Below are 23423 nucleotides of genomic sequence, written 5' to 3'. Positions count from 1 at the left end.
TTTGAATAAAGCTGCAATGAATATTCATGTCCAAATATTTTTGTATAAATACATTTTTATTGCTCTTGGATAAATATCTGGGGGTAAAATTGCTGGACCATGTGGGTGTTTATAAGAAACTGTCAAACTGTTTTCCAAAGTTGCTGTACACACATTCACTAGCACTGTTCCAGTTCCAGAGTTCTAGTTGCTCCACATCCTTGCCAACACGTAGTATACTGTCAATCTTTATAATTTTAGCCAGTCTGTTGGATGTGTAGTGGTGCATCACTCTAGTTTTAATTGCATTTTCCCTGACAACTAGTGATGGTAAGCATTTTTTCATGTGCTTATTGTCCATTTGTATGCTGTCCAATTCATTTGCCAATTCTGTATTGGGTTGTCTATATTTTACAATGACTTTTATAGGAGTTCACATATTCTGGATATAGTCCTTTGCTCTTATGTATGGATATTACACCTGGAAATTCTGTTGTCATCCTGACCATGTGGAGAGCTTGTCTGAGAACTGGGCTCACAGATTGAGGACAGCAGAGCAGAAAGATGAAATGAACCTTGGTCTTTCATGACATCGTTGAGTCACACTGTAACCTAACCTGGAGCCACACTACTTTCATCTTCTTGTTATGAGAGAGAGTAACTTTCCTTATTGTTTAAGTTTTTCTATTACTCATAAATAAAAGGCCTCAGACACTGAGGTTCTTCTATTTCTAAACTTCCTATATTTCAAAGTTATTAGTTTCTCATTTTCACTCTCTATATCCCTTATGGGGTGTTCTACAGTGCCTGTTCCTCCCCATTCCTTTTAATTTTGTCTCCATTTCTTTGATTTTGTTTTGTTTTCCGCCAGTTCACATTTCATCTCTTCCTGGGTTCTTCAATTTCTCTGTTTTGTAGCCTTCCCTCACAGAAATGCATACTTCATTAAGTATCTTAAAATTCATACCCAAATATGCATTCAAAATTTTCATCTATTCTAGGCCAACATGTTTTCTGGAGAATGTTATCTTGTCAATTAGTTTGTTCGGATGCTCTTTCCCTCATTTATAAATTGAGCTTGTGCTAGTTTCCTTTTCTCCTCTACTTTACCACTGATTAGGTGGGTTTCTCAGATTAGCTATGCATAAGAGGTTAGGTTAGGGTGAGCAGAACTTTCTTCTAAAGGCTCAGTGATTTTAACAACAGATGGTTCTCTTTTTCACTGTTACTATAGAGATGGTGTATTTTTTTCAAATATAGCTCATCTGTAGTCTTCTTTGAATCAGTGTGGAACCAGGAAGGCTTCTGCTCACCCCAATACCCATATCCATTGTTGAATAATAGGGATGTGTCTCTTATACTTCAAAGTATGCCACCACTTTCAGAAAGTGTGCTTTTGCTGGCACTTTCAAGACCCTAAATTCTCTTCCCATTTTTTCTTCTTGATCTTAGTCACATGTCCTTTCACGAAAAATGGAATTTGTTTTTTCTTCCTCCCATTTTTCTCTTACTTGTGGATGATTTCCAAGAAAAGGTAAAAGAGCTTTTATATAGCTATGTTCACAGCCAAAGTCCTAATTGCATCATTACTAATACTATATTTATGTTTGTTATTCTTTCTAATTGACAAAATCAAGCATCTTCATTTTTATTTGTAATTACTCCATCATATCACATAAAGAAGTATAAAAAAAATCCTAAGGTCTGAATGTACTTTATGATTTTCCTTTATCCTCAAGAAAAAACACCCCCCTAAACACACACACAATAAGAAGCAGTACAAATTATACCTTTGTAAGACAAACAAAAGAAAAAAATGCTACAATTCCTATTTCACAACAGAAAGTTTCAGAAACATTTATTTCTGATTACTGTCAACAAAAATCTTCAATGTGATAGTTGAGACAGACGTTCACAGCAAACTAATAACACTGTCAGATAGAATTGCCAGAGAATGATTTAGAGTTCCTATTATTTCATTTTCTCACATATTTTAAAAGGAGATAGCAAAGAGACAAGGTAGAACAACATAAACAACTCATAATAAATATAAATCTTTCCGTCTTGCCAACAACATGAATAAGAGAACATATTATACTTGTAAAACTACCTTATTTGGTCTTCCAATCAATGGATTGCTCCCGCATCGTCTATTGATGATGTCACGAATAAGATGCTTTTGTCCATTATATGTTGTTAGAATGCTAATCTTGTCAGCAGGGTAACCAAGTAAGCACATGTACATAAAAAGTGCCACTACGTATTCTGCCTCTCCAAGATTCTGTAATGAAAACATTAATCAGATTGTGTATTTATTTCCCTTTATTGAAAAAACAGTTAACTAGCACAATTTGTTCATTTATCACACCTCAAGAAGTGAACAGTTAATATCTTGGACAAGTGAATACCTCTCATAAAACTGAGCAATAACTTATCCTAAATTAACAACGATAAATAAAAATAAAGTATGTGGTAATTACTTCCCTTTAACATTTGCAATATATTTGCAATACGTGGAACAATCATAAAATAAAAGTCACCAACTTAAAGGCTTAATATTTCTGGGACCACAACAATCACAATACAGATCAATAATATCCTGTTATAGTGTATTGCAACTATAGTTATGGAAAGAAATATTAACATAAAGAAGCAAGGTAACTATCTTAGAAGCCAGCAGAAAATCCAGTCTAACATATACATCCAGCAGTACCGTAGTTGGCTCTCAATTTTTACACAATGCTTTTCCTTTTTCCTTCATACTTCTTAGTTTTTGTGTGTGTGTATTATGTTCGTTCCCTCACTAATGGTTGCCACCTCTACCAGACCACTTCAGATGGGAAGAGGATGTGGCCTCAAATTGATCATCCTGGCCTGCTGTGACCTTAGAGGGTCTAGGTAAAGATGGATGGGAAGGAGTTTAAGACCAAGACTTAAACACACGTGAGAGTGAGAAAGCATACACAAGGCTGCTAGTCCAGTTCAACAGAGACGAAATTGAAAGTAACAGATGACAGAAGAAAGTAAAATGAGAACATAAACATAACATGAAAATCAAAAAGGACAAGAAGCTGGATTTCATGTAAAGGCAACAGGAAAATTACAGGAAGACCTTCAGAAAAATCATTTGTATTCTGGTGACACACAGCTTCAGTTAACTCTTCATCTAAATTTTCTCATTCTTTGGAAGACAGGAGCCACATGACTGTGTAAATCTTTCCATTTTCTATATTGATAACAAACTACATTTATCTAAGCATCAGCTAATATAGATAAAAGAACAAATCTTTTGGTGCATATGCTGCCAGATCTTTTTGTAGAGATTATCTGTACATATTTCTATATGTATGTTTTGCTTTTTAAAAAGCAAAACGGGATACTATAGATACACTTTGCAAGCTGATTTTTTCATTAATATAGCATAAAAATTCTCCCTGTCAGTAAACCAAGTTATAATGTCACCCTTAGTGGCTATTCAGTATTATATGGAATAGGTAAAAGTGTAATTAAGGTTGTTTCTCCTTTCAAAAATAATTTGCAATAAAAAAAGATGTGATGAACATTTCAGCATATAAGTCCTTGCAAATTTGTCCATTTTTTAAAGGATAAATTCCTATAAGTGAGAGTATTGCTTTTAATACATACTAACAATATGTTCACCAAATTACTTTCCTACGAGCATTGCATGAATATAGTTTCCCAAACCTAACCCAACAGAGGTGAAAATATATTCCAGTGATTTATACTTGCTACAAATCTATATCTTCTTCTGTGGATTGCATATTCTAGTCCTTATTGCATTTTTCTGTTGGGGGGTTGATTCTTTTATAAGTGATTTTAAAGAGTTCTATACACATCCAGACTACAACCCATTGTTTTTTAAAGGCTGAAAATAAATTCTGCTCTCAATCGAGCAATATTTTTCTTTATGATTTTGGTAATGACCTTAAAAAAGAACTTTCTTACCCCAACATTATATATTCATCATTATTTTCTTCTTTTTTAGTATGTTTATATAAGTTTCTTTTCTTTGGTGTATATATCTTTAATCCATCTGAAATGGAAAATTGTGTGTTGTGTGTGAGGTGGAGATCTAACTTTGCTTTATTTAATGGTTTGTCCAAGTGGTTCAGTAATACTGATTTAGGTAGTAATTCAGCCAGGAAAATGCAAAATAAACTTAAAAGTTTCCTATTTTTTTCTTACCTGATAAAAGTAAGGATTAGGCTCAGATTCTCCAACTCCCTGAAAATCTTCAACATTAATGAGCTGGAAGTCATAAAGCAAGCCGGCATTTGCTGTACTAAACTCAGGCAAGAGCTGCACGTGGGGTAAGTTTCCTAGATTCTTGTATCGCCAGTTGTAGAGGTTGCATAAGCTTTCAAAGACAAATCCCCCCAAAACAGGAAATATTAGCATTGTAAATCCCCTTTTAATATATATAAGGGGGTTTCTAAGGGATGGGCTCTTCCTGTTAATTTTCATATTATCCACATTGTGCTCTTTTTAACAATAATGCTTTTGCAACCTTTGTCTCCCTGTAAGTAACCAAATCAGAAGATTGATGATATTACAAGAAATGATAGCTCCATTACGTTCTCTGAGGTAAATGCTACCTTTATTCCTTAAGTAAAAACATCAGGGAAGAGTCTGCACAGTGAAAAAATTTTTGAGGTAACTATGAGAGGGGACCTGTACATTTCATGAACTAAGAATTAGTGTGTTCTCCTCTTGTTCACCTCTAGCTTTAGATTTCAAAATGATTATTAATCGTATATCTTTTGGGGGCATGAAAAAAAGGGAGGTGACAGTGAAAAGAAGCTCTTAGCTGAGAAGTCACTTAAATTAATCTCAATGAATAAAATGAAGGATATAATTTGGTCAATTCACACCCCATGCTGAAGGTAATAAAGGTACTTTCCAATTTGTAGATTTGTATCCAGGCAAGTTCCTGGATAACAGATAAGAGTCTATACAGAAGATGTTATCGAATACTTGGATCATCGAAATGATGTCCTTAAATAGAAATAATATCCTACCATCCACCCTCCCTGCCCCCTGTTGCCCTGTCTCCTTTACCTTGCTCTGGCCCTCCCTTGGGCATCGAGGTCCACAGTAGGAACTCCAACTCTGACAAAGCGAGTGAAGAGAGATTGCTCCATGTTTGAATACTTCTGGAAGGCCATGTTCTTAATGACTGGAGGTAACTGGTGATGATCACCAATCATAATCCAACGTTTTAGTCGGCTAAAACCATCCTGAGGATTCTAGAAATAAAAAGTGAGGAAATGGCAAAATACTCTAATATATTACCCTGTTAATCTCCAATTTATTGCACAAGATTCTTGCTATTCACAAGATGGCTTTAACAGCTTATTAATTCTTGCTCTTCCCCAGTTCCACAGAAAAGAATCTGGCAAATTTACAGAGCGACTTGTATGGGTACCACTGCTCTTGGCTGACAGTGTGTGAGGGAGGATGGAGGGATTGAGAGGCAAGCATGGAATTACCGTACTTTAATATGCAGGGTAACCCAAAGAGGTCTGGGAGACTTAGGTCATAATTAGGCAAAGGGTGCACAGAAAGAAACAGATGCCCAAGCCGGGAAATGGAAAGATGTCAAAGTAAATACCTTGTATCACAATTACGCCAAGAGCCAGTTTGCGAACCCCCCAAGGCAGTAGAAATTATACCTTCTTTAATTTTCTACACTGATACTTCAGTTTCCTACTCTGTCTCCTTGTTCCTTGTAACATATTCTGATAAAATACAAGTCCCAAATAACTTGGCTTTATAAAACAATTTTCGGAACCCAATTTATCTATAAATTAGAGTAGCCTCTATTCTTCAATTAGGAATTCCACATTTTGTTTTTTATGCTCCATAGTAAAGACTATTGTAAAATAAGAAAACATTCTTAAATATCATTTTTCTAAAAAAATTCAGGCACAAAATAAAGAAAAGCCATGTACCCAGGGATCAAAAACAATTCCAGAAACAACTCTAAATAAAAGAAATGAAAAAGAAGCTCATCTTCCCTCCAAACTGCCTAACAATGTAATTTTCTTGATTAAAATTACTAAGTCTTTTTAAAACTTAGAGATAAACTATGAATTTTTAAATAGTGCTCCCAAACAATACAAACTACTCAATAACCAGTGAATAGATTAAAATAGAATACCAAACATAATGAAGTTAAGGAGAACACATAATCATAGCATTAGCACCCCCAAACTGGGTAGTTTTCTGATGCTACCCCCCAGAATTCTTAAAACTTTACTTTTTTAAAAATAAATTTATTTTTGGCTGTGTTGGGTCTTCGTTGCTGCATGCGGGCTTTCTCTAGCTGCAGTTGCAGCAAGCAGGGGCTACTCTTCATTGTGGTGTGCGGGCTTCTCATTGTGGTGGCTTCTCTTGTTGCAGAGCACGGGCTCTAGGTGCACAGGCTTCAGTAGTTGTGCCACACGGGCTTAGTTGCTCCGTGGCATGTGGGATCTTCCCGGATCAGGGCTCGAGCCCGTGTCCCCTGCATTGGCAGGTGGATTCTTAACCACTGTGCCACCAGGGAAGCCCAAAACTCTATTTTCTTTGTCTCAATCTCAGTATCTTACCTGTAGAAGAAGAGGTATAAAAGTTTCTATCTCCAGAATCTGAGCAGCCTCTTCCATTAAAATGTTGTCATACTGAGAAAGGGAGAAAAAAGAAAGCTTGTCAAAAAGAGAGCTTGAAAGCCAAACAGCTACCACCATGACCGTAATAAGCATCCCCAAACCCCTCAAATAGTTCAGATCAAAATAACAACAAATTATTCAAACAGAAAGTTCATGATCTTCTTTACCATTATGCTACTGCTTCTCCAATTCAAGTCTTTAACTTTAAGGAAGTGCCCTAAACATACAACTCTACATTAAGGAAGCCTCGTTTATCATTTCTTGGATTGAGATTATCAATTTAGTTATTTTCAGTTCAGTTTTGAAGTTCTATATAAGCAAGAATCAACCTATGATTATATATGAGGTCATTTCCATTGGTACTCCTATCCTAGGTAGTATTTTGCAGTAATGTTTTTCCCTTATGAATCCTACTTGGTACTCAACAATCTCCTTTTGTTCCCCACCCCCGGCATTCAATCCATCACCAAAGCAATGTCAATTTTACCTTCAAAACTCCCTCTAGAATCTATTTGTTTTTCTACATTTCTACTACCACTGCCACTCTAATCCAGGCTGCTACTCTGACTACTGCCAGCAATCTCTTTACTAGTCCCTCTCCTTCCTGTCTTGCCTCCCCTAAACCACTCATATAACAAGTCATCACATGACGTCACCTGGTTTCTAACCCTTCATTGGTTTCCATCTGTCCTAGGAAAAAAGGACCCTTAATGTGGACTGTAAGAGATGTGTTAACTAGGGCCTATATTCAATCTGGCCCCTGCCTTCCTCTCATACTTTACATGTCACCTTCCTCCTTACTCACTAAGCTTCAACTACATTGACCTATTTCATTTTTCTCAGAAATGGTAAAACCATTCATGCCTCAGGCTCTCTGAACATGCTATTTTCTCTTCACTTTTTGTCTGCTTGGCTCTTTCTCATTTTTAAAGTATCAGCTTAAAACCCACTTTAGCCAGGCCTTCTCTGACCTCTCAATCTAAAACGGGTTTCACAGTACTCTGTGCCTTTGTCTCATAGCACATCACAATTTATAATTCTATCTGTATATTTATGTACTTGTTTGATGCCTGAATCTTCCCTCTAGCCCAGTTTCCAGGAATGTTAGGCACTGCACATTTGTAAAATAATGAAAAGTCTTTCTCCAACCTAAGGAAATTTCATTCTTTCTTTCATGTAGCTCCTCTTCTATGTGCCCAGTTTTCTTCTAGATTTATTCCCAACAGGTTTTATCTTTTCCCTTCCACTTCTAATTCTGATTGCTACTTATGATAATATGATATCCTATTCCTTGCTTTATCGGTAAAATACTTTCTTTGAGACTTTCACTAAGTCCAATTAGAGTTCCTTTGTTTTCTATTTTCAAAATTTTCTCCCCTTATTTTGTTTTCCAAGGAAGTGGAAGGTAGGGGGAGAATATTTGCTCTTAATACTTAATTAACTCTTTTTTTTTTTTTTTTGCGCGGTATGCGGGCCTCTCACTGTTGTGGCCTCTCCCGTTGCGGAGCGCAGGCTCAGCGGCCATGGCTCACGGGCCCAGCTGCTCTGCAGCATGTGGGATCTTCCCGGACCGGGGCACGAACCCGTGTCCCCTGCATTGGCAGGCGGACTCTCAACCACTGCGCCACCAGGGAAGCCCCTAATTAACCCTTTTAAACTAACTGTGTTCATATATCCTCTAATTTCTGTGCTACTCATTTTACCAAAATATGCTTATATTTGTTCAAAACTGGTAGCTGAGCTGGATTTCCACTGTACATGATAAAGTTAAGTTTCAGTTCTGCACTGTTTCTATCGAAACTACCTGAAAGTTTTAGGCATGTGGATGGGTGTCTTCTCTAGCTCTATCTAATGCTAAATTTCCCTATTACAATGATTAATTAGGTCATCCTGGTAGGAACCTAGGAGAATGAGGGGTTCAAAAAGCCATGTTTTCTCATAAGTTCCCATGTGGACTCTGAAGGTGATAGACACAATATGGAAAACAGAGTGGAAGCAGCTCAAAGACAACAGCTTAAAGAGCCTCTTTCCTGAGAAATAATTCTGCAAATCTAATGTGATTTAACTTATAAAAACATATCAGGCTTCCCTGGTGGCGCAGTGGTTGAGAGTCTGCCTGCCGATGCAGGGGACACGGGTTTGTGCCCCGGTCCGGGAAGATCCCACATGCTGCGGAGCGCCTGGGCCCGTGAGCCATGGCCGCTGAGCCTGCGTGTCTGGAGCCTGTGCTCCGCGACGGGAGAGGCCACAACAGTGAGAGGCCCGTGTACCACAAAAAAACCCAAAACACATATCTATAAAAAATAAAATAAAATAATAAAAATTCTCTGCACCAGATACATTTCATAAGTAACTAACACCCTAGAATGTTTACTGAGAAGCTGTCTTTGCTTAAACTTGGATGATTAATGAATAGGTTTTATGGGAATTTATTGTGGCTCTGCTTTGAAAATTAAAAAAAGATTTCTAATTAAAAAAAACATATCTATAGATTCTGTTAAAAAGGAGATTTTAATCACAAAGTAAAATTATGAAACAACTATACTGGGTGTTTTAAGGAAGGAAAAGAGTACACAAATGTGCTTGCATGTCTCTTTGGGGACAGCACAGAATCAAAATATATGCCTAATGGAAATTTAACATTCTTTATTGATATAAATGAAAGGTCAAAGGAAATACTAGAAGAGTTGAAAGATTAATTAGAGCGTAACAGGGGAGTAGGGGACTGCCTTTTTTTAACGTTAAGTAGAGCTACAAAGTTTTTAAGCTCTTACATCAGATGCATGTGTTAGTTTGATAAAAATAAAACTTCAAAATTAAAAACATAAAAGATGTAAGGGATACTATCAGCACTCATGTTAACTATCTTTAGATGTATATAGCACAATGTAAGAAAATGATCAGTGGAAATGTGATAAGCTACAAGTAATGTTTTGTAGAATATGCATGTGAACAACTGCATGAAATGCTCTATTTAGACTGCATCATTTCCCTGTATTATTAAACTGATAATAATTTAATATCAATCCAAAGTATATTTTATGTGTCAGCCCCAAGAAAAAAATATTTAGGTGAAAAATTCTCACTAATATGCAAAAGGTAAGTTCACACCACTAGGTAAGTTCACAGTACCTTTTAATAAATTATCATATTTGTCCTACCTTGCAACTGAGGAAACTTTCATCCAAGATAACAATAATTCTATCACCTTGAATTTATTTAGCACTTATCTTCCAGTGAGCTCATAACATTTAAAAATTGTCAGTTATTTTCATCAACAACAAATGCTTGCACTAACTTTAAATTCAAACCAGTACACAAACACTATAACTAATGACAGAAAAAAGAGTTGCAGGGAAGTTAAATGATGTGCATTAAAATCAGAGTTTAGTCAGTATCAATAGCAAAGTCACAAAGTGTCTGCAAATTCAAATTTACTGCTCAATGATTACATTCCATTTCAACTGAGTAACAAGTAACAGGCTGTCTTGCCCTTTAGCTCTCCAGTCCTTATCTTAAGATGAAGTCATTTAAATATCTCCTTTGACAGTATAAATAACTGTATTACACATCCTCACATAGATGGCTTTTTATTTACTGAATGAACAAATAACTGGGAGTGGATGTGTGCTTAAAAGGTAAACAAGTGTACAGATTTCTAATAGGTGAAAAACGTTGTCAAATATTATTTGTATAAAGCTTTTACTTCTGTTTGGAGATTTTTTTAAACATAGTGAAAATAAATTAATGTACCTTAACAAGTATTAGAAGTTAGTTAGACAATCATGTGGTTATAATGTTACTTAAAGGACATATGTCTGATAACTAAATTTAGAAAAATTAGATTTAGAGTTTACTAATCATATAAACATGGGAGGTTATCATCACTTTTAAAAGAGACATTTTAAAGTAATTATAAATGCAAACTTCAGTGAGAAGCAGATGTCCAAGGGAAATGGCCTAGGGAAGGGAAGGGAAGGGGAGGGGAAGGGAGGGGAGAGAAGGGGAGGGGCAGGGGAGGGAGAGGGGCGGGGAAGGGAAGAGAACTAAAAGCTGCATAGATGAATTAAGGAACTAAAATATAAGTCTTTACCTTGAAGCCTAACTTGACTAAATCATGTCGTTTTAAGGCAGCATGAGTACAGGTCATAGCAATGATTTTGGCCTCTTTCACCAAAAGGTATTTAGATCTGTCTAGTCCACTTCGAAGCAGTTCGGAGGCTCTAAACTCCTATGGAAGTGGGAGAACAATGAGATATTATTTTAGGAAAATAAACAGCTCATGCATACATTCATACAATCCAGTTTATGAGACAATATGAGAAATTAATATAAATATCTCATAAACTAAGCCTAAAGAATCGTAATTCTGTCCATAATTAATAAGGTACTAATTGAGTTCAAATAACTGACAGTCAAGCTACAATTTGGACTGTTTTTTTTGGTGTAAGATAAAATATTTACAGTATCAACAAAAATACTGAATAAAATATCCATCACCATTGTGTCTATATTACTCAAGGTCTCTCCAGGAAAACAGAAACTACTTCAAGCATTCATAACAAAGGGAATTTATTGCAGGGAGCTCGTTATACAGGTGATGGAGGAGCAGAAAAGCCAACCAGGGAATGGCGAAGTAAGCCAGAGACTGGCAACAGCAGGAAATTATGACCATTCCTAGGCTAGGAAGGATAATGAGGAGGAAGTGCTATCAGAGCCCAGAAACTAGGGTACCAGAATAAGCTGGAACTGCAGTGGGCCAGGCCAGCAGAAACTGGAGCCATGGAAGAGATGAAACCTCAGGCCGAGAGAGCTGGTGCAGAAATATCTTGGCTTCTCTCTTTATTCTATTTTTGCCACATTTCTCATTGGCTAAACCCAGACAAAAGTCAGCTGACATGAGAGGCTGGGAAATTAAAACTCCAAGGACCAGTCTCAGCCCTGACCATGGCAGAGGATCCCCATAGAGGAGAGGAGGGGAATGGACAGCAGATGGACGTGAGGAGCAAACAAGCCGGTGCAGAGCACCTAATATCAAGTTTTATCACATCAGAACATTATATCATACTTACTTCAGACTTTTAAACATTTTTTTTTGTTTTTTAAAAAATAATTAAAGCATCACAGGTACAGGTGGAGGTATCCTGTATATATCCTTCTTCCCACTCTCTCCCCAGGCAGCTACTAGAAATTATATGTTTTTATCCTTTTACATTCTATTTATGTAATCATAAACATACTATAATACTGTTTTGCAGGTTTTAAAATTTTATTTATCATTATCATACTACATATGTATATACATTATTTATTTATTATTCTGTACCTACCATCCATCCATCTCTATCCACCTAACTCACACAATACATCAGTGTTTACTGAACATCTATTACGTGCCAGATATTGTTGTAGGAAGTAGGGATAAAATCATATCTAAAAGGTACAAAGACTAAAAAAGACACAGTCTTTGCCCTTTTTATATGAAGTAATCCTAAATGTTCTTACTGAGGAATCTGAGCCTGAATGCGATCCTTTTACAGCACTGCTGTAGTCTTCCAATGATGTTTCCAATAAGGAATGAGAAAACTATGAAGCATCCCAGGGCTCCCTGGGTTCCAAATATATTCTTCTCTGTCCCCTTTATATAGTGGTGATTCTTATTTCACCTTAATAATCAGGAACAATCATCCTGGCTAACATAGCAACCTCATTTTTTGTTTACAGATCAAAGGCATAAAGAACTTAGAATGGCCAAATTCCAAATCAAAGAACCATTGTTAAATCTCCTAATGAAAGCATTCCTTTCTTAAATACTAAGACTTTCACACCAGAAAAATGGGGATTCAATTCATATCTTAATTTTTACTTATTTCTTCAACTAGAAAAATAAGTGCTTCCAATAATCTCACTTAAAAGCAATAATCTGGTTTGCTAGATTTGAATATTCCACTTACTACATTTTAAAAAAAACAACAAACTAAGCTTAAAACCTTTAAAGGAAAGTTAAAAGAAGTTGAGAACCCTTACCTCAAGCTGAGTAAAGATTTTCTTAATATGCCTGAAACATCCTTCAGCAATTTCCATGTCTTCTTCATAAGATCGGCCTTTAAAAATGGGTTGAGGGGCATTTGCAAAGTACTCATGAAAAGGGAAGAAAGTGGAGACTTCAGTAACATCTGGCAACGTGTTACCTTTATTTTTCACTTTGCTGATATACTCTTCCCAACGAGACATTACCTGTAAGAAAAAAAGAGACTTGAGGTTAAATTTGCCAGCTCTTATGTTTTAAATAATAAAATAAAAAACGAATTGAGTGAAAATAAGATTTGGTAGGTAAAAGAAAAGGAAAAGAAAAGCAACCTTTGACCCAACAGGACTATTGCTTATCCAAGTCACTGACAGACTGCCCTTCTTTTATAAAAGTAACCTTTAAGACTGTAGGAAAAAAACCTCTGATAAAAAATGTATGGATGGGATGGGAAAGAACCTCAGGATCATCTCATGGGACTTTATCTCAGACATTTCAGATTTTCTATGCATATTCAAAACAATTTATGATTGATGATAAAAAAAAAAAAAAAAACCAAACCTCTCTGGACAAAGAAATTCCTCATTTTTTCACTATCTCAGTTTCTCTCCATATATGGTTAAGTTCAGCTCTAGTAGCTTTTTAATCAATTTAGCACTTGTCAACCCTTCTCCTAGACCTTCATAATTTTTCCAATTCTCTTTAGCATACTTATAAAGAACTTCTGGTTAAGCTGCGTATATATTTGAAAGCTCATTTTATGACTTTTGTGACATAAGTAGTTCAATTACCTCCTGCTTTATAAATGTTAACTATGGCTCTACTCAGTTCCTACTTAATCTCCATTTTTGTAATTCTCTCAATTTTTCTGTTATAACTTCAGTGTTTCTCAAAGTGTGGTCCTTAGAAAGAATATCTGAAAAGCTAAATAAAAATGTAGATACCTGGTGCCACACCTTACTAAAACAAAGTCTCTGGGGACAGAGCTTGAGAATTCCCTTTTTAAACAACTTTCCCAATGTGATTATTGTGTGTTCAAAACTGTGAGGCCTTCTGAGGCCTCCAGTTCATATTTCTCAAATTTATTACTTAAGGTTCTATAATTTATATATTATTTCTATTACTTTTAAAACTAGTTTTCACTGAGAGCCTAGTGATTTTTATTTTGTGACAAACATGCATTTAAGCATGATCTTTACTCCATTATTCAAAGTTCTCAACAGTCTGAGTCTAATGCAGACAACTTTGCAAGATCATGCATATGTCCCATGTTTCACAAGGAACCACGAAATCAGCTCATTCTGAACGGACTCAACTGGTTTACCTGCTTATAATGAGCATAAACTCTTTTTTTCATATATATTTTACAATTTCAGTGTTATGATTTGTACCTAAAACATACAAATAGCATTAGAACAAAGAAAACAAATACAGTTATACATAAATCTTCATTATTTATGCTTAATCCATTTAAAATTATTAGTAAACCAGTTGACTTTTAAAGTTTATTTTTATTTATTTTATTTGGCTTTATATTTCTCATTAATTTTCACACCCCCAAACAACAGCAAAAACATGCCTCTAAATTGAAGTCAAAGAATTTTTAACTTAAACTCCTACTTTGAAATTAATTCTAAAACAAAATGTACTTCTAGAAATTTAAAAAGGAAGTATGTTTTTCTCCATTACTTGATTAATATGCCTAGAAATAGCAAGTTAAAGAACTGTATTTGTTGTATTTGTTACCACTGGGTAGCTAGACTGGTTATAGTTCTATAGTAATGGAAAAAAATGAAAACAAAAAAAAAAAAGAGAGAGAGAGAGACTAGAAACTTTGCCAATAGCAAGAAAAAAAGAAGAAAAAAGATTTTAAAGTAGCAACATTGGCCTTTCACTGAATGAGTCATCAAGCAAAGTTATTTAGCAAAGAAAAGTGAAGAGAATAGGAAATACAAACATTTAACACTCACAAATATAGCTTTGGCAATAGCATATATTTTAATCTACTCAATAAAAAAGTAAGCTTTCAAGAAAGGATCTCCAGAACCCATCCCAGTTTCCAACTGAAGACCATATTACAATAAAGTGTGATTGTAAAACCCTTAATCTCTTACCTGATATAAGAAAAAATAGCCTGCAGTTTCACAAGTATACGAAGCATCTCCTGGAACCCCTAGACTCTTCTGCAATCGTTTGACTTCTTCTAAAAGCTCTATTCTTCGAGCTAGGACATAATTAACTCTTCCATACCTAAAAATTTCAATTAAGCAAAAAGGCAAAATTACATAATGAAGAGACTTGCAAGGAAACTGTCAGCAAAATATTGAAGAAAATCATAACAGAAACGATAAATGGCCAAAGAGAAAAAAAGAACGGTAGAAAACATACGTTTATATTTACTATAAGTAACAGTTCTTGAGTTATTTTATACTAAAGCTACTTAAAATGTACCCTATGGATCAGGGCTGATCTGCAAATGTGTTAGTGGTCTGTGAGACAGGAAAATCAACTACATTACTAAACACACCTCTAGTTTGGCTTTTTTTTTTTTCCTTCATAAAAAGACCTTCACAAAAAAGGAAACACTACAGTGTATTCAGGTGCTAGTTCATCTCATAACAGACCAGAATATAGTTTACAGATTGGCTACTCTTAATAGCACTATCATAAAAGTAGATTAGCTCTAAAGGTTTTGAAAACTAATTTTAAAATTTATTTGATCATTCTTTGGCATAGAGCATGCAGCTTGGCATCTGGACCAAGTATGTTCATAAATGTTTGCTGAATGAGTAAGAAAACTAAAATTTGGAGAGTACCCGGCCCAGAGATAGGTAGTTAAGAAAAAAAAGTGGAACCAGAATTGGATCCCAAAGCCTATGTATACTCTTTCCACCATAAAAAGTGCCTCCTTCAATCCTTTAACACTAATTAAAAAAAAAAAAAGAAGCAACATACAATGGAATTCTATGTAATATCTGCTCAATTATCCTGTAAATCCGAAACTATACTAAAAAAAATCTACTAATTAATTTTAAAAAGCAAGGTACAGGAACACCTCATTTTACTGTGCTTCACTTTATTGCACTTTGCAGATACTGCATTTTTTACAAATTGAAGGTTTGTGGTAACCCTGCATTGAGCAAGTCTATCAGTGCTGTTTTTTCCAACAGCATTTGCTAACTTCATGTCTCTGTGTCACATTTTGGAAATTCTTGAACTATTTCAAACATTTTCATTATTATTACATTTGCTATCTGTGATATGTAATCTTTGATATTACTATTGTCATTGTTTTGGGGTGCCACAAACCATGACCATGCAAGATGGCAAACTTAACCGATAAATGTTGTGTGTGTATTCTGATGTGCTCCATCGATTGGCCATTCCCCCGTCTTTCTCCCTCTCCTCAGGCCTCCTTATTCCCTGAGACACAACAATATTGAAGTTAAGGCCCATTAATAACCCTACAATGGCCTCTCAGTGTTCAGTTGCATGTCTCACTTCAAATCAAAAGCTAGAAATGATTAAGGATAGGGAGGAAGGCATGTTGAAAGCTGAGACAGGCCAAAAGCTAGGTCTCTTGCACCAACAGTTAATGAAGTTGTGAACGCACAGGAAAAGTTCTTGAAGGGAATTAAAAGTGCTATTCCAGGGACTTCCCTGGTAGCGCAGTGGTTAAAACTCCGCCTGCCAATGCAAGGGACGCACGTTTGATCCCTGGTCTGGGAAGATCCCACGTGCCGTGGAGCAACCAAGCCTGTGCACTACAACTACTGAGCCTGTGCTCTAGGGCCCATGAGCCACAACTACTGAGCCCGCGTGCCACAACTACTGAAGCCCGTGCACCTAGAGCCGATGCTCCACAATAAGAGAAGCCACCACAATGAGAAGCCCGCACACCACAATGAAGAGTAGCCCCCGCTCACCGCAACTAGAGAAAGCCCACGCGCAGCAACAAAGACCCAACACAGCCAAAAATAAATAAATAAATAAAAAATTTAAAAAGTGCTACTCCAGTGAACACACGAATGATAAGAAAGTAAAACAGCCTTATTGTTGATATGAAAAAAGCTTTAGTGGTTTGGACAGAAGATCAAACTAGCTACAACATTCTCTTAAGCCAAAGCCTAATCCAGACAAAGCAAGGCCATAACTCACTATCTTTAATTCTAGTAAGGTTGAGATAGGTGAGGGAGCAGCAGCAGAAGGGTTTGAATCTAGCCAAGGCTGGTTCATGAGGTTTTAGGAAAGAAGCTGCCCCCAAAACGTAAAAGTGCAGCGTGAAGCAGCAAGTGCTGATGTAGATGCTGCAGCAAGTTATACAAAAGATCTAGCTGTGATAACGAAGGTGGCTACACTAAACAACAGATTTTCAGTGTGGAAAAAATACAGCTTTCTATTGGAAGAAGATGTCATCTAGGACTTCCATAGCTAGAGAGGAGAAGTCAGTGCCCATCTTCAAAGGTTCAAAAGACAGGCTGACTCTCTTCTTAGGGGCTAATGCTGCTGGTGACTCTAAGTTGAAGCCAATGCTCATTCACCATTCCAGAAATCCTAGGGCCCTTAAGACTTATGCTAAGTCTACTCTGCTTGCGCTCTGTTAATGGAACAAAGCCTGGATGACAGCACATCTGTTTACAACATGGTTTACTGAATATTTTAAGCCCGCTGTTTGCACCTCCTGCTCAGGAAAAAGATTCCTTTCAAAATATTACTGCTCATCAACAATGCACCTGGTACCCAAGAACTCTGAAGGAGATGTACAATGAGATCCATGTTGTTTTCAGGCCTGCTAACACAACATCTGTTCTGCAGCCCATGCATCAAGGAGTCATTCGACTTTCAAGTCTTATTATTTAAGAAATACATTTTGTAAGACTATAGCTGTCATAGACAGTGATTCCTCTGATGGTTCTGGGTAAAGTAAGCTGAAAACCTTCTGGAAAAGATTCACCATTTTAGATGCCATTAAGGTCATTCGTGATTCACTGGAAGAGGTCAAAATATCAAAATTAACAGGAGTTTGGAAGAAGTTGATCCTAACCCTCCTGGATGACTTTCATGGGATTAAGACTTCAGTGGAGGAAAAAAAACTGTAGTTGTGGTAGAAGTAGCAAGAGAACCAGAAGATGGGACTGAATTACCTCAATCTCAAGATAACACTTTAACAGATGAGGAGTTGCCTCTTATGGGAGAGCAAAGAAAGAAGTTTCTTGAGATGGAATCGACTCCTGGTGAAGGTGACATGAAGACTGTTGAAATAACCACAAAGGATTTAGAATATTACATAAATTTAGTTGACAAAGTAGCAGCAGAGTTTGGTAGGATTGACTTTAATTTTGAAAGAAGTTCTATCGTGGGTAAAATACTACCAAGCAGCATTGCCTGCTACAGAGAAATCAAGATTGAATCCACATGGCAAACTTCATTGCTGTCTCATTTTAGTAAGCTGCCATAGCCCCCCCCACCCCCACCGCCTACCTTCAGCAACCACCACCCTGATCAGTCAGCAGCTATCAACGTTGAGGCAAGACCCTCACCAGCAAAGATTACAGCCTGTTGAAGGCTCAGATGATGCCTAGCATTTTTTAGTAATAAAGTATTTTTTAACTAAGGCATGTACATTGTTTTTTTAGACATAATGCTATTACATGCTTAGTAGACTATAGTATAGTGTAAACAATACTTTTATATGCACTGGGAAGCCAAAAAATCCATGTGACTCGCTTTATTGTGGTATGCACTTGATTATGATGGTCTGGAACTGAATCTGCAAAGTCTCTGTGGTATGCCTGTACACAATTATAAATAATAGCATAGTAACAGATGATTACTGAAAAAGAGACTAATAAAAACTTGTTTGGGAGAAGTAGCATTATGAGTGATCACTCCCTCTCCGCTATCTTACTAGATACGAAAATTTTTGTTTAGGGAAAGTGATATTAATTTTATTGTGAAACAATAGTCACTATTTTTCTTTTTAATTATGACAAAGAGAGAAATATGAAATAAATGAACAAACAAGCACACACATTATTAACAAGATCTGGAGCTTGACTTTCCTATCAGAAAGCAAAAAGTACGTTTTTCCTGAGAAACATAGTAGCACCTGAAATCATTTTTAAAATTCTGCTGCTTTTCTATTATAATATCTTTAAATACCAGGAATTGAACTGTACCACACTTATAATTACACTATTTAGCATACCATGAGCACCCATATATTCGATGAATTATGGATTGGTAGATTTTAGAGTTGAGCCCACTTGTGTAAGTTAGGTTTAATAATAAGAAATACCCATGGGAAGAACTCAGGGAAGCATTACAAGCTGATCCAAAATTAAGAATCTACAGCCCTAAATAAATTAATGTGTTGATCTTGCCCTCTGACTTTTCAGAAGCTAAAATATTTTGGGAGGGGGACCTTCAAGATGGCAGAGGAGTAAGACATGGAGATCACCTTCCTCCCCACAAATACATCAAAATTACATCTACATGTGTAACAACTCCTACAGAACAGGTGAACGCTGGCAGAAGACCTCAGATCTCCCAAAAGGCAATAAACTCCCCACATACCTGGGTAGGGCAAAAGAAAAAAGGAAAAACAGAGACAAAAGAATAGGGACGGGACCTGCACCAGTGGGAGGGAACTGTGGAGGAGGAAAAGTTTCCACACACTAGAAGCCCCTTCGCGGGCGGAGACTGCGGGTGGCGGAGGGGGGAGCTTCGGAGCCGCGGAGGAGAGCGCAGCAACAGGGGTGCGGAGGGCAAAGCGGAGAGATTCCCGCACAGAGGATCAGGGCCGACCGGCACTCACCAGCCATAGAGGCTTGTCTGCTCACCTACCGAGGCAGGTGGGGGCTGGGAGCTGAGGCTCGCGCTTCAGTCGGATCCCAGGGAGACGACTGGGGTTGGCTACGTGAACATAGCCTGAAGGGGGCTAGTGCACCACAGCCGGGAGGGAGTCCGGGAAAAAGTCTGGAGCTGCCTAAATGGCAAGAGGTTCCAACCCCTGGGAGCCTGTGCAGCCCACCACTGCCAGGGTCCCGTGATCCAGGGACAACTTCCCTGGGAGACCACATGGCGCACCCAGGCTGTTGCAACATCACGCCAGCCTCTGCCGCCTCAGGCTCACCCCATATTCCAATTGTAACTAGCACACCTCTCCCTCCCCCCGGCCTGAATAAGCAAGAGCCCCCTAATCAGCCACTGCTTTAACCCCCTCCTGTCTGGGCGGTGAACAGATGCCAGAGGGCAACCTACATGCGGAGGTGGGCCAAAATTAAAGCTGAACCCCAAGACCTGTGCAAACAAAGAGAAAGGGAAACTTCTCTGTGAAGCCTCAGGAGCAGCAGATTAAATCCCCACAATCAACTTGATGTACCCTGCCTCTCCGGAATACCTGAATAGACAACGAATCATCCCAAAATTGTGGTGGTGGACTTTGGGAACAACTGTAGACTTGGGGTTTGCTGTCTGCAACTGATTTGTTTCTGATTTTTATGTTTATCTTAGTTTAGTGTTTGTTATCATTAGTGGATTTGTTTCCTGGTTTGGTTGCTCTCTTTTTTATTTTTATTATTTTCTTTATTTTAATAACTTAAAAAATATATATATATATTTTTTTCTTTCCTTCTTTCTTTCTTTTTTTCTCCCTTTTATTCTGAGCCATGCGGCTGACAGGGTCTTGGTGCTCCAGCCTGGTGTCAGGCCTGAGCCTCTGAGGTGGGAGAGCCGAGATCAGGACATTGGACCACCAGAGGCCTCCCAGCCCCATGTGATATCAATCGGCAAGAGTTCTCCCACAGATCTCCATCTCAATGCTAAGACTGAGCTCCACCCAACAGCCAGCTAACTCCAGTGCTGGATGCCCCATACCAGACAACTAGCAAGACAGGAACACAACCCCACCCATTAGCAGAAAGGCTGCCTAAAATCATACTAAGTTCACAGAGACCCCAAAACACAACAAATGGACACAGCCCTGCCCTCCAGAAAGACAAAATCCAGCACCACCCACCAGACCATAGGCACCAGACTCCTCCACAAGCCACTGAACCAACCTCAGCCACTGGGGCAGACACCAAAACAACAGGAACTATGAACCTGCAGCCTGCGAAAAGGAGACCCCAAACGCAGTAAGATAAACAGAATGAGAAAACAGAGAAATATGCAGCAGATGCAGGAGCAAGGTAAAAACCCATCAGACCAAATAAATGAAGTGGTAATAGGCAGTCTACCTGAAAAAGAATTCAGAGTAATGACAGTAAAGATGATCCCAAATCTTGGAAACAGAATGGAGAAAATACAAGAAACGTTTAACAAGCACCTAGAAAAACTAAAGAGCAAACAAACAATAATGAACAGCACAATAAATAAAATTTAAAATTCTCTAGAAGGACCCCATAGCAGAATAACAGGCAGAAGAAGGGATAAGTGACCTGGAAGATAAAATAATGGAAATAACTACCATAGAGCAGAATAAAGAAGAAAGAATGAAAAGAATTGAGGACAGTCTCAGAGACCTCTGGGACAACATTAAAAGCAACAACATTAGAATTATATGTGTCCCAGAAGAAGAAGATGAAAAGAAAGGGCCTGAGAAAATATTTGAAGAGATTGTAGTTGAAAATTTCCCTAACATGGGAAAGGAAATAGTCAATCAAGTCCAGGAAGCATAGAGAGTCCCATACAGGATAAATCCCAGGGGAAACATGCCAAGACACATATTAATCAAACTATCAAAAAATAAATACAAAGAAAAAATAATTAAAAGCAGCAAGGGAAAAGCAACAAATAACATACAAGGGAATCCCCATAAAGGTTAACAGCTGATCTTTCAGCAGAAACTCTGCAAGCCAGAAGGGACTGGCAGGACATGTTCAAAGTGATGAAAGGGAAAACCTACAACCAAGATTACTCTACCCAGCAAGGATCTCATTCAGATTCAATGGAGAAATTAAAACCTTTACAGACAAGCAAAAGCCAAGAGAATTCGGCACTGCCAAACTAGCCTTACAACAAACACTAAAGGAACTTCTCTAGGCAGGAAACACAAGGAAAAGACCTACAAAAACAAACCCAAAACAATTAAGAAAATGGTAATAGGAACATACATATCAATAATTACCTTAAATGTAAATGGATTAAATGCTCTAACCAAAAGACACAGACTGGCTGAATGGATACAAAAACAAGACCCGTATATATGCTGTCTACAAGAGACCCACTTCAGACGTAGGGACACAAACAGACTGAAAGTGAGGGGATGGAAAAAGATATTCCATGCAAATGGAAATCAAAAGAAAGCTGGAGTAGCAATTCTTGTATCAGAAAATATAGACTTTAAAGACTATTACAAGAGACAAAGAAGGACACGACATAATGATCAAGGGATCAATCCAAGAAGATAACAATTGTAAATATTTATGCACCCAACATAGGAGCTCCTCAATACATAAGGCAAATGCTTACAGCCATTAAAGGGGAAATTGACACTAACACAATAAAAGTAGAGGACTTTAACACCCCACTTTCACCAGTGCACAGATCATCCAAAATGAAAATAAATAGGGAAACACAAGGTTTAAAGGACATATTAAACAAGATGGACTTAATTGATATTCATAGGACATTCCATCCAAAAACAACAGAATACACTTTCTTCTCAAGTGTTTATGGAACATTCTCCAGGACAGACCATATCTTGCGTCACAAATCAAGCCTTCGTAAATTTAAGAAAACTGAAATCGTTTCAAGTATCTTTTCCGACCACAATGCTATGAGACCAGATATCAATTACACGAAAAAAACTGTAAAAACTACAAACACATAGAGGCTAAACAATACACTACTAAATAACCAAGAGATCACTGAAGAAAATAAAGTGGAAAGCAAAAAATAACTAGAAACAAATGACAATGAAAACATGACGACCCAAAGCCTATGGGATGCAGCTAAAGCAGTTCTAAGAGGGACGTTTATAGCAATACAATCCTACCTCAAGAAACAAGAAACATCTCAAATAAACAACCTAAACTTACACCTAAAGCAATTAGAGAAAGAACAAAAACCCCCCAAAGTTAGCAGAATGAAAGAAATCATAAAGATCAGATCAGAAGTAAATGAAAAAGAAATGAAGGAAACAATAGCAAAGATCAATAAAACTAAAAGCTGGTTCTTTGAGAAGATAAAAAAAATTAATAAACCATTAGCCAGACTCATCAAGAAAAAAAGGGAGAAGAGTCAAATCAACAGAATTAGAAATGAAAAAGGAGAAGCAACAAGTGATACTGCAGAAACATAAAGGATCATGAGAGATTACTACAAGCCACTATATGCCAGTAAAATGGACAACCTGGAAGAAATGGACAAATTCTTAGATGATCAATGGAACAGGATAGAAAGCCCAGAGACAAACTCGCACACATATGGTCACCTTATCTTTGATAAAGGAGGCAAGAATATACAATGGAGAAAAGACAACCTCTTCAATAGTGGTGGTGGGAAAACTGGACAGCTACGTGTGAAAGCATGAAATTAGAACAATTTGTAACACCATATACAAAAATAAACTCAAAATGAATTAAAGACCTAAATGTAAGGCCAGACACTATAAAACTCTTAGAGGAAAACATAGGCAGAACACTCTATGACATAAATCATAGCAAGACCCTTTTTGACCCGCCTCCTAGAGAAATGGAAATAAAAACAAAAATAAACAAATGGGACCTAATGAAACCTCA

At 37.2% G+C, this 23423-nt stretch overlaps 1 protein-coding gene across 3 annotated transcripts in view; it reads right to left on the bottom strand.

Annotated features, from left to right (window-relative positions):
* AQR (aquarius intron-binding spliceosomal factor) overlaps nt 1-23423 on the bottom strand; it is a 116816-nt gene that overhangs the window by 30708 nt on the left and 62685 nt on the right. For all 3 annotated transcript variants that reach the window (XM_024732459.1, XM_024732461.1, XM_024732462.1), the window contains exons 25-31: nt 14793-14928; nt 12678-12887; nt 10744-10881; nt 6591-6662; nt 5059-5246; nt 4186-4357; nt 2090-2260 (exon numbers count right to left, since the gene is read on the bottom strand). In XM_024732459.1, coding sequence (XP_024588227.1) covers nt 2090-2260; nt 4186-4357; nt 5059-5246; nt 6591-6662; nt 10744-10881; nt 12678-12887; nt 14793-14928 — 1087 coding nt within the window. The remainder of the gene's footprint in view (nt 1-2089; nt 2261-4185; nt 4358-5058; nt 5247-6590; nt 6663-10743; nt 10882-12677; nt 12888-14792; nt 14929-23423) is intronic.

The sequence above is a fragment of the Neophocaena asiaeorientalis genome, unplaced genomic scaffold, assembly GCF_003031525.2.
Source record: "Neophocaena asiaeorientalis asiaeorientalis breed wild unplaced genomic scaffold, Neophocaena_asiaeorientalis_V1.1 scaffold119, whole genome shotgun sequence".
NCBI classification, from domain to species: domain Eukaryota; kingdom Metazoa; phylum Chordata; class Mammalia; order Artiodactyla; family Phocoenidae; genus Neophocaena; species Neophocaena asiaeorientalis.
Note: the sequence above shows the minus strand (reverse complement) of the source record. Positions and strands in the feature narration are given on the sequence as shown.